This window comes from Pezoporus occidentalis, unplaced genomic scaffold, assembly GCF_034315485.1.
Source record: "Pezoporus occidentalis ecotype Australia unplaced genomic scaffold, CSIRO_AGI_Poc_V1 ctg39, whole genome shotgun sequence".
Classification (NCBI taxonomy): domain Eukaryota; kingdom Metazoa; phylum Chordata; class Aves; order Psittaciformes; family Psittacidae; genus Pezoporus; species Pezoporus occidentalis.
This window is the reverse complement of record NW_026915713.1, coordinates 8499440-8515119: the sequence shown is the minus strand read 5'-3', so window position 1 is coordinate 8515119 and position 15680 is coordinate 8499440. Positions and strand designations below refer to the sequence as shown.

The window sequence follows — 15680 nt, the reverse complement described above, 5'->3', positions numbered from 1 at the left end:
CTTATGGTATCACATCTCTGGTAGGACCTCATCAGTGTGAGCATTTCCTTATCTTTCTCCTGCTGTTCAGTCAAAAAAGAGTAATTACTTACCTTACAACAACACTAGTTCTTAGAAGCATTTTAAGAGTATTCCATTTCTGGGTGTGCATCTACCACCCAGTAAACAAGTATCTGTACTATGAATATCAGTGCTGTGGAGATCACACCTATGTTCTGCACGCCCGATTTAAATTTATGTCCAAAGAAGTTAAGGGCTACAGCCCTGGTTTCTTTCACAAGAACTGAACCCGTGTTTTGTGGGACTTCACAGTGTAGGGGAGGAAGCCCAACTGTGAAATACATAAGGACATCACCATTAAGAACCATACAGTTCCCAGAGAAGTAACCTTTCTTCTCTGAGGAACTCTTTATGTGTACCCCAATTTCAGTAACTTGAACAACAGCTTGTGTCATGAGGATGGGTACAACAGAGAGCTTTGCTGATGTACCAGTTGATTCTGCATCAACTACAGTGCAGACACAGCTGTTCTGCAAGACAAGAGCTGTGACTCAGCCTTTGAGAACAAAAGCAGAAGCACATTAGTTACCTGTCCCAAACTGAAAAGAGATTGTTCAGCCATACTTCTACAGTAGAGCAGTAAACCTTTGTGATCTTTGGAGGTTTAAGAAACCTTTGACTGCAACACTTATTATTCCTCTTACAAAGATATTGCAAACCTTGAAGTGTAAGGGGTCCAAAGTTTTTCTGAGCATCCTTCAACCTCGGAATACTGTACCCAGAGGCATTATTGCTGCAACCAGCCTATCATCTCAATTTGAGCCATCATGGGGAATTTAATAACAAGGTTCATGCAATCAGTTATTATTCCTGAAGAACAAATTTGAGACCTTTGTGTTGAAGGAAACTTGTGACCTTTGATAACCATGTGTTCCTGTTTTCATATATTAAATATCTAAAAATTCACCAACAGCTTTAAACAGAAGATGCAGATTTGTCCTCATATTTTCTTGTCCCTGGGAGGTCTCTCTAACTCAGACCTTTTCTAAACAGGTCACAGGTATCAAAAGCATCAAAAGATTTTGAAGACATCAAAAGAGTGCATAAATATTTGAACCTCAAGGAAGGAGTGTGTGAACACAGGTCTTCTAAAACATCATGTTCTCCTGGCCAGGCACACAGGAAGCCAAAGTAAAAGATGCTATTGCTATGCTGGGAAAGCATAAGATGCAATTAGCTCAGTATCATGTTCTATGAAGTACCTAAAAGCAGATGCTTCAAGAAAAGGGAAAGCAGCTATTGCTACTTCTAACAATTGCAGCTTCCAGGCATTATTTTCACATGTATAGTAGTTCCCAATGGATTTTTCTTGGAAAAATTTCTCTCTTCTTAAAGCAACATACATTTTAAGCATTTGCACTATCTTGTGCCAAGGAAAAATCAATTCCTATACTGTAGCTGCCATTGCTAGCTTCAGTTGATGTTGATGGTTTCTGGTTCTTGCATTGGAAAAGACCACGAACAATCAACCCATATTTCTCTTTTTGTCACTCAAGATTTCATAGGCTTTTACCTTCCTCATCCAGTTACATCTCTTCTGGAATCCTTACTTACTAAATTACTAGACACATCTGGATCACCCCCCTCTTCTTTGCCAGTTCTCCTATACTCATTTTCATAGGGAAAAGGTTATGAAGAGACTAGATCAGCAGTATTTAAGGTGCAAGCACACTACAGATTTTTACGTTTACAATCACTGTTGTATATTTTCCTTGCTCCATAATTCCTAGCATTTAATCTGCTTTTTCAATCATTACCGAGTAGCAGGGATCAAGTTTTTAATAGGAAAATCACAGGAAAGCACTTCTTATTTCATGGCTATTTAGTTTCTGCATAGATCTTTTTCAAGAGCCCTGACAGAAGTGGCTTTTCCAATTGTTTTGATTTTTAAAATCAATTTAAAATCTCTCTCATCCACATCTTCCTGATGACTGCAAAGAGCTACAACAAATTTTTGAAAGTTTTTAATTCTATAAAGGTCATCCTGAGTCTTCTCAGGTGCAACACATTGATTTAGCTGCTCACTAACTGCATTCTTCAGAATCATAGAATGGTTAGGATTGGAGAATGATAGCTTCTATTGAATGATTGAGTGTACACACTAACCTTTCCCCAGGTTTTCAAGAAGAGCCCAAACAGGTCTTTTTCTGAATGTTGGAGGAAAGCATCAGTACTTGGGCCAGTAAAATTTGCCCACAGTACAAGACTGGCTATTTAAAGTAAGAATTTTATTACAGGCTAACCAGGATGACTGCTGCTCAGGAGCATCTTTATGTCCTCATATCCCAACTACACAGATGTCAAATAATGATCATGGTAGGTACCCTGAATGATGTATATAATTGAAATCAAGAAGAAGCAAGAGAAGGTTTGGTAGCAGAAAACCTCCAAGAATCAAAAACTTAACACATGAAACTACTGAAAATGAGTTTAGGTTCATGGATACATGACATACCCTGAAGTGGAATACACAAGGAATTTAAAAATTCAGAACACACTGAAAACCAGAATCTCATTGGTATTAAAAAAAACCAAACCAGTCCATCTGAAGAAATACTCTGCATCTATTTTTTTAATTTATTCATAGATTAGAACTGAACCCCTATACAGTAACTTACCTGGCACACGAGAAATCATCCGGCATAAATCAACATTTAATGCAGCAGCCCTCTGAAAGAGATAACCCCAGGAATGCATCTGGACTTCATAGCCTAACAAAATGTCTGGGTCATATCTAGAGAGGGGGAGGAAAGGAAAATGAGTTTCATATTATTTAAGAAAATACCTTCCATGAACAGTGTATAACAGGATTTCATTCTAATCATGTTGAGTTTAAGAAAAGAAGCAGCCACAATGGATTTCTATGAAAGCAGCATCTAGACTAAGAGATCATATTTAAAACAATCTTTTAGGATATTCAATAAAATTCAACTAAAAAATTTTCAGAAGGAATATTTTAATTGGATTTTTTAAAACGTATTTCTCTTATTTTTCTTATTTAGCTTCTATTTCTAAAGAACAAAATTAGGTCACATCAGGTTTTATGGATGGAATCGGTCTGTATCAAGCATAAACTGAAACATAGCTACCAGCATAAGACAGATGCAATGAAACAATAGTCCAGTCTTCAAACACTGTTGTACTATTTTCCTTTATGAAATAGAGTAGAATTAATTATCTGCAAAACATTCAAGTAGCCTGGTAACAATGTCTCACACACACTGCAGCGTAGCTTACAGTAATCAGAGGAGGCTTCTGGTCTTAAATGGTGACTACTGGGAAAGTTACAAGCCACAGTTAAGTGAGAGCTGCCAAAACTGAAAGGTAGAGAAAAGCAACTCTATCTACCAGTTCTATTTAAATACTTCTTCCTTTAACTTAACCTTCTTTCTGCAAGATACACAAGAAAAACTCATTTTATGTTGTATTTCATGCCAGGTGGAAAATCTGACTGGCTTAGGTGCTGCAGAAAGAAAAGCTGGAATTGTCTTCTGACAGTCACTGCCCATCTTCCACTGAGAAGAGCTGACTAGGCAGAAGGACAGTCAAGCTGGCCTCAAAGTCAAAGCATGGGTGGGACTTGGTTCGGAAGAGCCTGTATCGCCTACCTGTTGAGTAGGCACTATTAACATCAGAAGTCATGATCTGGTCACTTGCTGAAGAGCCCAAGAATGATTTTCTTGGGCTGGGCAGAACGAGGCTGGACAAAGTAGCACCAGATAGCTGTTATTTTTATAGTAAAAAAGAAAAGAAGCTTCACTGGGAATAATAGATGCTTCTTTCAGTGCAGCTCAGTCAAGGGATTTTTAGTTCCAGCAGGCAGGCAGCATTCAATACAACAGAATGACAAAAGGGCAGCTGCCAAGAGGTAGAGGACAGGATAACAGGCTGAGGGTCCTGTACCACAGTTTATGCCAGATCCACAAGAGGATGCAGGCTTGTAGACCTTGGTTTATGGAAATAGGCAGGGGCCTTGGCTTATGAACAGGATCTCTGTACTTTTTGCATTATTAAAGGCATCAAAAGATGCCAACACTTCCTGCCTGTCGGATATAGGAGAATAACTTTTCCTGAATCTTAAATCAGAGTTGTATCACAGACATTACAAATGAAGCTTCAGACTTCATCATGACAGTGTTCTCCTTGCATGTGTGTCCAAATGCAGATGACAACTCACTTGGAAGTAACTAACCACTCTGAAAATAGCTCCAGGAAAGAGCTTCTCCATACTTCTGCCATGGACACTAACTTTTAATTGAAAATAAACAGAAAAGTACTTGAATCTTCTTAATCAGCACGGCTGTCCTCTTTATTACCATTTGGGCTTTTGTACCAGTCAGCAGAAGTTTCAAAAATCCCTTTTACCACCTATTCGTACCTTTTAAGGAATGGGTTTATAAATTTTTTGGCTAAAGCAGAAGATTCTAAAGTAATCTCTTGATTTCTAGCATTCTAGAGAAAGTAAAAGAACTATTACTTTGCATTTGGTTGGTATTTTGCCATCTGCTATTAATGTCAAATGAACAATTCTTTGTTTTTGGAGACAGGAAATGATCATCAGGAATGGAAGTAGTAAACTCATTTTGGAATCCTGTTGTACCAGTGGTACAAACCCAAAGCTACTTGGAACAATTTATGGACAAACGAAATGACGCTAGCCTGCAGTTCCTTCCAGCACCAGAATCAGCATCAAAAAGAGTTATGACCACTTGCTGCTCGCACAACATTCAACGATTGCCAACTGAGGCTCCAAAATTACGAACAGCTTCATCTAAGCTTTGAAATAAAGAGGCATTATACAATGCCTTTTGTAGGCAGACCAGTCGTAGAATAAATGTTAGAAAAATTAACATATTTTCACATTAATTCTTGCAGCTAAACTTTCATGGTCCTAGCATATTGCAAAACACTACTGATTATTTAAAATGAAGGAAATAGTCATTTATGTTCAGATTTGAAAATGTAACTCAATTTAATGTAATTCAAAATGGAAAATACTTGTAGATTTTACACAGGGCAAGACATTATACAGATGGGTTCCATGATAAATGCAAATGTGAATGAGAAACTTGAAGAACTGCTTATGTGGCACATAAGCCAGTATTCATTATGCCAGGAATTTGCTTGCTCTTTTAAGCCTTTTCTGAACAGAAACAAGTGTACTGTTTGAAGCAGTAATTTGCTGTAACTGTATGAAGTAGCTACCACCTGTGATTAAGGACAGTTACTTTGGGTCTGTCCTTGTTCAAGTAGTATATAAACTGCCTCGCTTCCTACTTAACCAGATTTTAGTGGGCTATTACATTACTACTGCAAATCCCCCCATTTGTATGAATACATTTCATCAATTCTTGAGTTAATCTTACTATTCTCTTTGTAAGCTAATGCATAAAATGACCTCGGTAAACAATCTGCATACTATCTCAAGAACTGCATCCTTCAAATGGGAAGATGTTTTATAGGACAAGACATAAACCCACTTTGGCTTATGATGTTTTCAGATACATGAATTTTCTTATAGAAATAAATTGTATCTTAGTTCAATATTTTAACATACTTCTATGCAAAGTCACATGAAGATTTGAAAGCTTATCACTCAAAACATTGAGAAAAATCAGCACGCTAGTTTTGAACTCATTCTTGCTTGTGCAGGCCATTAGGGATTGCCCATAATGGCACATTACTGAGTCACAGGGTATCACTTTACAGTGCCTTACTTACTCTGGTCTTCCTTCCCAATAAGACACTACACATGCATTAAGGAAAGGGTCTCATTTCTACTGATTTTGGCATCGTAAGTTTTCTAAGCTGGTCTCCTTATTGTCATTGAAGAAAAATGGCCTCTGGGTGATCTATTACTTAAAATTATAAGCCACCACCTGCAGAATAAGATTCTATTCTTCTTGTATAGCATACATGACAATTAAAAATAGATGTCTAACTTTTGTAGAGTAATAGAATCACAGGATAGTTAGGGTTGGAAAGGACCTTAAGATCATCAAGTTCTAACCCCCCTGCCATGGGCAGGGACACCTCGCACTAAACCACCCCAACCTGGCCTTGAACAGCGCCAGGGATGAAGCATTCAAAACTTCCCTGGGCAACCCATTCCAGTGCCTCACTACCCTTACAGTAAAGAACTTCCTCCTTATATCCAATCTAAACTTCCCCTGACTAAGTTTCAACCCGTTACCCCTTGTCCTTTCAGTCAGACAACTCTCATACAAAGTAACCAACATGGAAAATCAAGGTAGAGTAGCTAGTAAATGGTGAATTCAAACCCTAGTTTCAATTACCCTTATTTAAAACTTGGATCCAAGTCGTGTCCTCCTGAAATGATGAAAAATGATAAACACACTTCCAGCAATTGAGTGGCTCAGATAAATATATGTGTGACTTACTGCAGTATTTTGCATGTCTATCTGTATACATTCACAATGTATATGCACGAAGGATTATAACCAGTATTAACAAAGTATGGATACTTAGGTATTTCCTTAACTTTACAATCAAAATAATTTTTGGTTGAGTATCTCTGAATTATCTTAGAAGGAAAAAAAAAAGCAAGATCAAACTCAAGTAGAACTCCCTTCTACTGAGCAAAACTTGGGACCCCAAACTCCTGTATGCATAAGGTCTACCTTATGCGGTAAATTTAACAGACCTATCAGATTTCTTGCACCTAACATGAGGCGCTGCTGTTCTTGCTTCTTATTTCCTTTCCAATCAACTCTATCTCAATTTATGCAGCGGAATTGCTTTCTCCTGCAGCCCAATCCCGTGTACAGCTGTACCAGTGGACCAGTTGAGACCTCCTGCAGTCTTTTTGCAATTAGGCAAGAAGAGATGCCTGGAGCCAAGTTGACATTATTCCAAATGGGAAAATGAACAGGTAAACCTAAGGTTTACCTGATGTGTGCTCAACTGAAGTCTTATCTTTCATTTTCTCCCCTTTTCATGTGGTACCACAAAGACGACAGACTGTGAGCTAAAGAGATGACAAGTTTTATACTTTTCATCCTCCCTTCTCACTGTTTTTACAGTATACTATCCAGTTGGTCTTCATCATCAGTTTAAACTGTTCTATTAAAATAAATTGTATGAGACCAGCTTTTACACCTGCAAGAAACTAGTAAGTTACAATGCTGAGATTTGGAAGCTGCTGGCTAGGGCTAACATGACAGGAATAAGAGATGTGCCTGCCAACATAGTGCTCTTTTGTTAAAAGGATGGGCACTGATACTGCTTTGCATGCTGTTGCCAGTCTCTCTGCAAAGATGAAAAGCAGCATTTATGCTGGCTGGATTTAAAGACGACAGCATTAGCATTCCACTCATACATGCTGCAGAGAGAAGAAATGTGATTATTTTCCTTTCTAGCTGTCGTTATGTGCTGTTATGCCATCTCTTCCTCTTTCTCATTTGCTAATTTCATGAATGAAAACTAAAGCTCCCAGTTTGCCGTCCCTTCTATTTATGTGTCTGGTTTTCCTGACTGCTATTTTAGTTCCAGCTAAAATTAAGAGAAAAGGGGTGGGGGGAGGGAATAAAATTAGGCCAGAGCTATGATACAGACAAAAGCAGTAACTGGACATGGCAGCAGCACACTTGGTGACTCAATACATAACTGAAATCTCTGAAAACATTTCTCCGGTTTGCTTCAATAATAAAATCCATAAAGTTGATACAGTCGATACACTAAGTAAAGATTTCTAGAGGAAAACACCACAGATGACAGCAGTGGCCTGGAAAAAGAAGGTTAGATTAACACATCTCGATTTTAAAAAGGAAACACTGCTAGACCATTTAGAAAAGAACAAATACAATGTATTTCATAAAAAAAAAGTTATCATCATACTTTACAAGAAAAACATTACACAAGATATTTAAATGATAAGTATTAGCAACTAGCTTACAGATGTTTTATCTCCAGTCTTTAGGAAAAATCTTACAATTTTATACCATTTTTGTACTTTTATCAGAAACTACTTCCATGGGGACAAAGTGCTGTGGGTGGCTGGTGAGTTTCAAGTAGCAGCGAATCTGCTACTTTTTTTCTAACGTGTCCTGTTTCCACATCCTCTATGTGTCAAAGATGGGGACTCTACGTTTCCACATGAATTCCCCAGATTTTGCCTCTCTCATGCCTGCAGGACCAGCCCTTTTCAGCTCTCTGGTAGTATTTGCACTTACAGAAGAATGGCACAATTTGCCTTAAAAGTGTAGGAGAGGCCCAGACATTTCATTTCTCTTTCATGGGAATCCACTGCTCCATCAGGCTTGGACATCTCTAGTTTCCCTGTTTTTTTAAATCTCCAAGACAAACATTCTTGTAGCATTTCCTTCCTCATCCCCCTCCTCAATGTGCCAGCTTTCCTGCATTTTGCAATGAATGGTTTATGGAGCGATGTGAATGCATTTACTCTTTTCTCTGCCTTTAGGTTCAGACAGAAGGCTGGTTTCATTTTACATTTTCAAGCAGACAGATTCTTCCAATTTTCCTCCCAGCTCATTGCAGCTGACAGCTTATGATACAGAGAGGGTCTATTCAAGAAGGCTGTTCAGGCAGCATGACACAATCCCTTAGTATAGCAATATAGGTGCAAGCTCCATTTCAAGAAAAGAAACAATTTCCCCTATGACAACTCCAAAGAGCCTACAACTTGGCTCTCTGTGCTTGTAGATCATCCACACCGGCTGCACAGGACGGGAAGGAGGCTGTTTCTCAGCTGCTTTATGCCAGTTCTGAGCCAGAGGACAGCTTACTGAAGAATGGAAAATTGACCTATGTAGGTGAAGTTTTCTCTCAAACTCCAGGATGGTTGTCAGGGTACCAAGAACACTGTAACTATGTTTTCCTTTGTTGTAAATCTACAGCTCTTCTTTTCAAACTGTTTCCTGCCTCTCAACCCTCAAAGAGCTCAGGATTTCAACACCTTTTAGAATTAAAAAGAATTCTCAAATTCTCTTTATAATGATGTGCTTTCTTTTACCTGCCTCTACATAGATTTTGGTACTCGCACTTACAAGTACTCTCATTTCACAGCTGAATTACTCTCAGTAATAACTTCCTAGAAATAAAGGTGCTTATTCCCCTCAATACTTGGACAAATGTGCTAGTTATCAGCACAGATGAAATCACAGATCATAATTCTGGAGAAGCAGCCAGGTCTCCTCCTGGTCTACAGACCTCAAGATGACATTTTCATTTGCCAACTGCCCACAGTTAATCAGAGACTACATCTACTAATTTCACAGAAGACCATTTAACCTGGTATTTACTTTATAGACGTCTAGGTGGAAAGACATGTTAATCTTACTGTGGTCATTCAGATCCAGCACATGCTGAACAACTTCACAGTGAGTTATAACTGAATTCAGCTTCAGATCATGAATTCCAGTGAACTTTCTGAAGCAATACTCAGTAAACATGTAGCAGAGCAAATTTAGCTCTGCTATAAAAAGTTAGCTTTGGGAAACACAGTGGCAAAACGCTAGTGCTGCAGCCCAAGAATAAAACACCAGCAAGCATTAAAACCTCATCACTCTTTGCTTCAGCATCTGTGTCCCTCAAATCAGCCAGCACGTTATAAAGACTATTCGCATGGATACTCTGGGTCATTTGTTCAAAGACAAAACGCTTGCGGATTTCTGATGGAAAAACAGACTGATGAAATAAGAGCAAGAATTAGGCCAACTACTAAGAGAATGATTAGAAACGGGAACAAGAATTCTTCAATTGGACTGTCTAAGAATTCCTCCCACAGTTGAGGTACCCTTTTTTCAGAGCACCAACAAAGCTAATGAAGTCTGTTCCTGGTATTGATGATCAAGACTGAACAGATACTATGTCATTCATTGTGCTAGGAATTTGGAATTTCACTCTTCCACCCTTCCCTCTAACAGCCAAAGATGCCAAGAATACGAACCAAAGTCAAGTTGCAGTCATGCTTCATATGCCATTTGGTCACAAGAACCTATTAGCCTCTGGCCTGATAATACATCAGTATATAAGATACAGATATGGTCCTCTGCTAATAAATTAAGGTGATTTTGAGTTTTGTTCCATGAGCCCAAAGTGGTAATGCTTCTTGAACACTGCCTAATTGTTTTCTTTCTCTAACTTAACAGACCTACCATTATGTGTGCCTACACTTGGAGTATCCATAGCTTGTGCTGGTAAAAATAACACTAAGACCAGCAAAAAAACATTGTTTAAAAAATAATTCCTGTTGCTGAAAGTTTTCATTAAAGCTGTTTGCTTGTTCACTTCCCATTGAGAAAAAAAAAACTGTGGTCCACTACTTTTTAATTGAGTAGTTTTACAGTATTTTTTCCTTCAGTTAAAGTTCCTCTGGATACAGACACCGGTTTTTTTGCTTAATATAAAACATTTACACCAGCAAAATTTCTTATTCGCTTTTGCTGCGGCTACAGAAAATAAAGAGGGAAAAGCACAGCAAACTGTAGATGTGGTCCAAGTTTTAAAAATGTGTTTGTTGAGAGTTCAGCAGAAGTCTGATTCATTAAGTAGTATTGCATAGAGGGGGGAAGGAAGTAGACTAAGATGATGACAGCAGTCTGCTTCTCCATTAATAGATCAAATCTTTTCTCTTTCAGGAATACAAGTTAACTAAATCTCTGCAGGCACGCTAGCACAGTGTTGAAAGAGAAGATCTCTTAAGAAGAGATTTCTCAGACAGCAACCTGGTAGTTGGTACATTCCCTTGAAGTACTATAAAAACTGCATGCTTTTTTCATTCCATAATGCCTTCAATATGTACAGATGTAGATGACTTCTATTCTTCAGTGATAAATACATATTCTAACTGCTGAGTTCTGTCTTACTCTTTATGTACTATTACTTTTTAAACTTCCACATAACTGGGAGAATTCTTCATTTATTGGCAATTTCTCATTCTCAGTAATTTTCCTAAGTTTGATGGAGCACTAGATTTCCAAGAAAGAGAAAAATAAAATTATGTTCCTTACCTGAATTTTGTCTTTTCTGAACAGGGATCTGCTGCTCTGTCAGGACCCACCCTGTGTTGGTTGCATTCAGCAACTCTTTTTGTATTCTGGCTTCATGGGCTTGGTCAATGCCTTTCTCATCAGAGGTTTTCTGGTTGGAGAGAGAAAGAATTGCAAATGTACTCTGCCTAGTACACATTTTTTCTTGTGCCTCTATCACCACTCAGCAGGGTGACTCAGAGTTTAAATCTGTTTATTTTTCCTTGCAATTTTACAGCTTTGCACCTCTGACAGTAGGGCCTGAGAGACGTCTGTGGTTCCACCTACTCACCAGCTGAGAGGGCTACCAAACAGGCTTCCCAGCCTTGGTGGAGATGGGGGAAACCAGCAGTTTTCCAAGTCTGATGGAGCAGGCGATTTCCATTCAGAGAAGACAAAACTAATGAGGGAAACTGATTTTTCAACTACTGGTTATTTAAATCTGTCAAGAGTAGTTTCAGTACCACGTAGGGTTTTCTCTGTCTTGCCTCAGAGTCCCTAGAAAATTCTTCCCATCTGAGGGGTTTTCTATAGCTCTCAGCACTATTAATATCTACTACTCTTAAAGTTTCGAAGAGATGTGTAATGAATTCTGGGATTAACAGGAAAGGTTATATGTTAAAGAAGATTACTTATATGGCTGATTAGTTTCAAGACTGTAACTCAGCTGCTTAGGAGGATCTGAATGCTCTTGCTGTCAGAGAAAAGGAAAAGCAAAAAGTATTTTTATTTGAAAGACCACCATGATTGTCCACTCTAGAAATAAGCCTTTGAGGGAAACAACACCACCAACATCAATAAAAACCAGTATTTGAGAGACTGGGAAGGGTTGAAGGAGCTAAATCTGCTGTACCAAGCCTGAAAAATAAAAGCAGAACGTACAGATATGCTACCTTTTTACAATATTCACTACTTCCTGGAAAAGAGTTCTTTCATCAGTAGCGTAACTGACTTCTAGTCCTGCAACTCCAGATCTTGTGAGCAAGGGGGCTTGGTCTCTGCTCCCTAGAAAATAAAGTAAAAAACCATCATTACAATTTAGAAGTCATTCATTCATTCATTCATTCATCCACTACTTCAGCCAACAGTACTGCTTTAGAATAAAATATACAACTGGAAAGAAGTATGGAATGCAACCTATTTTTATCTTTAACACTAATGATTACCACAATTAATTTCATGGACTTGTCTTGTTCCTCTTGGGTGGAGAAGTCTGGTTTTTTACACTTTGTAAAATTCTACCATAGTGGTAATCTTGCACAAATTCTCTGATATAAATTTTATTCAAGAGAAATTTCACCATTGTCCAGGTACAAGAATCCAGATATTAGAAAATTATTTTTGAACAAAAAATGTTGCAGGACCACAGTTTTCATGCAAAATACATACTTTAATTGCTAGCTGAGAGCCCTGCTTTGCAAAATGCTTTGAATAATGAAAATGCTACACATGAAAATGCTACACAGAAATAGTATAGCTCTTTTTTCAGTACATTTCTTAAGAAAAATCTGTTAAGTTACTAATAGCAATGGAAAACATGAGCAACTGCTCACTTACGGCATGTTAAGAGTGTCTACATTGATAAATATGTGAACAATAGCTAAATTTGTGTGCATGCAGGAACTCAGCATTTGCCTTCCATATAAAAAACCCCTTCTGTACTAATATGCAACACATACTCCTGGTTTTCATTTTCTTTATACAACAGATAGCAATATCTCTGATTAAGGCAACAATCTGGAGTTTTTAAAAGGCATTCTACTTTTATTCTTAAGAACTTGGTAATTAAAAAAAGTGTGCTTTCAGAAATAAATTAAAATGAGTACTGTAACTTACAAAGCAATAATAATACAAAAAGGGGGAAAAAAAAGGTGTTTCTCAATGTCAAGTCACTCCACAGGGAACTCAAAAGTTCTAACCAAGAAAATATTAACAGCACACATCAGTTAAAGGAAGGAATGGCACAATAACATTTAAACATGTCACTTTCACTAACAAACCCAGATCAGAACCTCTGGCTTTTCAAAATATTATTGGACCTCTTCACAGAGAGCTTTTTCTTGATAATTTATCAGTGGCACACACCTAGGGAGCCATAGTGGCTATACTGTGGAAAGTCTCACTTAGTAAGATAGTAACAAGCATATAATACCACAAAAAACTTCACTGAGAATAATAAGAACTTAGCTTAACATGATACAGTATCTACAATACTTCAAAAAATAAAGTGGTTAAAAGAAGGAACTGTTGCCTTAATGCTGAATTTATTTTTGGTAGGCTTTGTCTATGCTTAGATTTTAGACAGTATTTTGTGGTTTAGTACACATTCACAATGCCAAAGAAACCCTGAAAGAAAGAGGACTTTTGGTTTTGGGTATTTTGTTTGGTTGTTTTTTTCTTTTACTAGCCTAAACCAGTGGTACTCAACCTTTAACAGCTGGAGAGCCACTTCTTTATTAAATGGAGTTGTAGAGCACCATAAAAATCAAGTATCATCAGTGTGATTTTTCTTCCATCATGACACTTCAATGTGTGATGATGCCGCCTCAACATCATCACATATTGATACATCACGACATGACACATCAGCATCCTCTCTCCCAGCAGCATTCTGTCTTCAACCCCTTCTGGCTGCTAGGAAGGAGTGGGGTGGAGGGGTAGAAGGGGCAAAAGGGCGAGTTTTTCCCCATTCTGCCCCACGGCTGCTGGGTGGGAGGTGATCTCTACTCTTACCTGTGGGGGGATCCCAGCAGCTCCTTTTCTTTCCCCCTATGGGAGGGGGAACTTCAGCGACTCCCACACTGCTGGTCCATTTGCTCAGTGCTCCCCGCGCTGCCTGATAGAGTGGAGCGCCGATCAGACGCCTACATTGCGAGAGCCGCCTGTAGGGCCATGAAGAGCCACATCCGGCTCTAGAGCCACAGGTTGAGTATCACTGGTCTAAACAAAGCCAAAAAGGTACAATAGAATAAGGGCCCCTGTTTAGATCCTAAAAGGATCAGATAAAACCACAAAAATAACCCTTAAGTAAAATATAAAACATACTGTCTTGCTTTTAACATTTTCTACTTGCAGCTATCCAGCAACTTGAGTAGGAAACCGAAGGCAGGTTTTCCTCTTTATACTTTTAGAACACTGCAGGAGCTTTTCCACAAGTAGGCAAACACAGATATTTTGCACATATGTATGTTATTTGTGGTTTACAGCCCACGCAATAGTTCTTTAAAGATATAAGCAGGAAAACTCTATGTTTAATATGGCCATTCATCCAACAGTCAACAAGACAAAATTAAATGAGCTACATAGTAATATAGATACTCGATTATATTTTGCTTGCTACTGTTTGATTACTATGAAATAAATATTTCTGTAAAATATGTTAAGAAAAAAGAAATAAGAACCTTGGCTTGAGAGTGTCCTGTCTGCATCAATCACTATAGCACCAGTGATTTCTTTTTTATCAGTATTTGGCAGTGCTGTGTCTGAAGAGATGCAATAGAATAAAGCGCAGATCGGGTCAAACTCTGGGTCTGGTTCCAAATCTCGTCTGGTTCGAGCATGTAACTCCATACTGATGAGGGTGAGGTGCTGGATCTACCAAAAAATAAATACAGTAAGTTAGTGTGCTTTGGAGCTTTCTTAAAAAAATGTAAGAGGACATTATTAGCAGACATTTATATGGTCACATTATACTATAACTAAGAGGTCACACCAGAAAATTAAAAGTTATTAAACATGCATCTCTGGATCTCACTTTTTTGCAAAAAGCATTACCTTACAAAAAAAGATTAATTACAATATATTTTTATACACAATTGAGTATTTGTTTCTGAATATTACCTTCTTCTACCGAAAGCAGAAAATACAAACAGAAATGTTCAACAATTGCAAATTCCTATGTTTTCAAACAGCTTTGCATATTGAGCTGAATTAAGTTTACAGATCTAGAATAAGAATCACTGTTGGTCTTTATCCTCCTTTCCCTCCATCACCCAAGACATGCAAACTACCTTGAAGGCTAAGTCACTTACAGGAAGATATGAAGAATACCTATCTTTCCCTTCACTGGCATTAATTTACTTCCACATCATGTTGCCACAGCTTTTTGAAGAATGGTTGGCATTAAGAAAATGCTAATCCCTGCATATTATACAGTTTTATGTCTATAATAAATACTGTAGTATTTAATATTGTGTCAACGCTATGTTGGTGCTCTATTGTCTTGCATAATATAGTTGATAATGTGGACTAATAGCCAAATTGGAAGGATGAAAAGGAAGAAGTTACAAATACTTCTGAGTAAGCAAAGTGCCCTGGGGGCAACCTGATTTCCTCTAGATTTGCATTCTAAATCACTACAGCCATCGCTGAAATGAAATTTTATTACCAAGCTCTATCTCCATTTCCTGCAAAATCATCAGATTCTTGTGGCTTCTCCTATGTCATCAAGTCAATGCATGAAACTGCTATCTCCCCATCTCATCTGTAAATTGGTCAACAGCTAATTCCAAGCCACAGATGTGGTGACTGGGAGCACATACATGCTGGCTGGCCAGCTAGCAGCCAAACACAGTAGTACTATATTCACACTGAATCTCTTTCTCCAGCACC

General features: G+C 38.1%; 1 protein-coding gene across 3 annotated transcripts in view; it reads right to left on the bottom strand.

Annotated features, from left to right (window-relative positions):
- Positions 1 to 15680, bottom strand: part of REV3L (REV3 like, DNA directed polymerase zeta catalytic subunit) — a 122464-nt gene that overhangs the window by 21136 nt on the left and 85648 nt on the right. For all 3 annotated transcript variants that reach the window (XM_062632505.1, XM_062632506.1, XM_062632507.1), the window contains 3 exons: positions 14471 to 14663; positions 11963 to 12074; positions 2679 to 2794 (listed from right to left, as the gene is read on the bottom strand). In XM_062632505.1, the coding sequence (XP_062488489.1) occupies positions 2679 to 2794; positions 11963 to 12074; positions 14471 to 14663 (421 nt within the window). The remainder of the gene's footprint in view (positions 1 to 2678; positions 2795 to 11962; positions 12075 to 14470; positions 14664 to 15680) is intronic.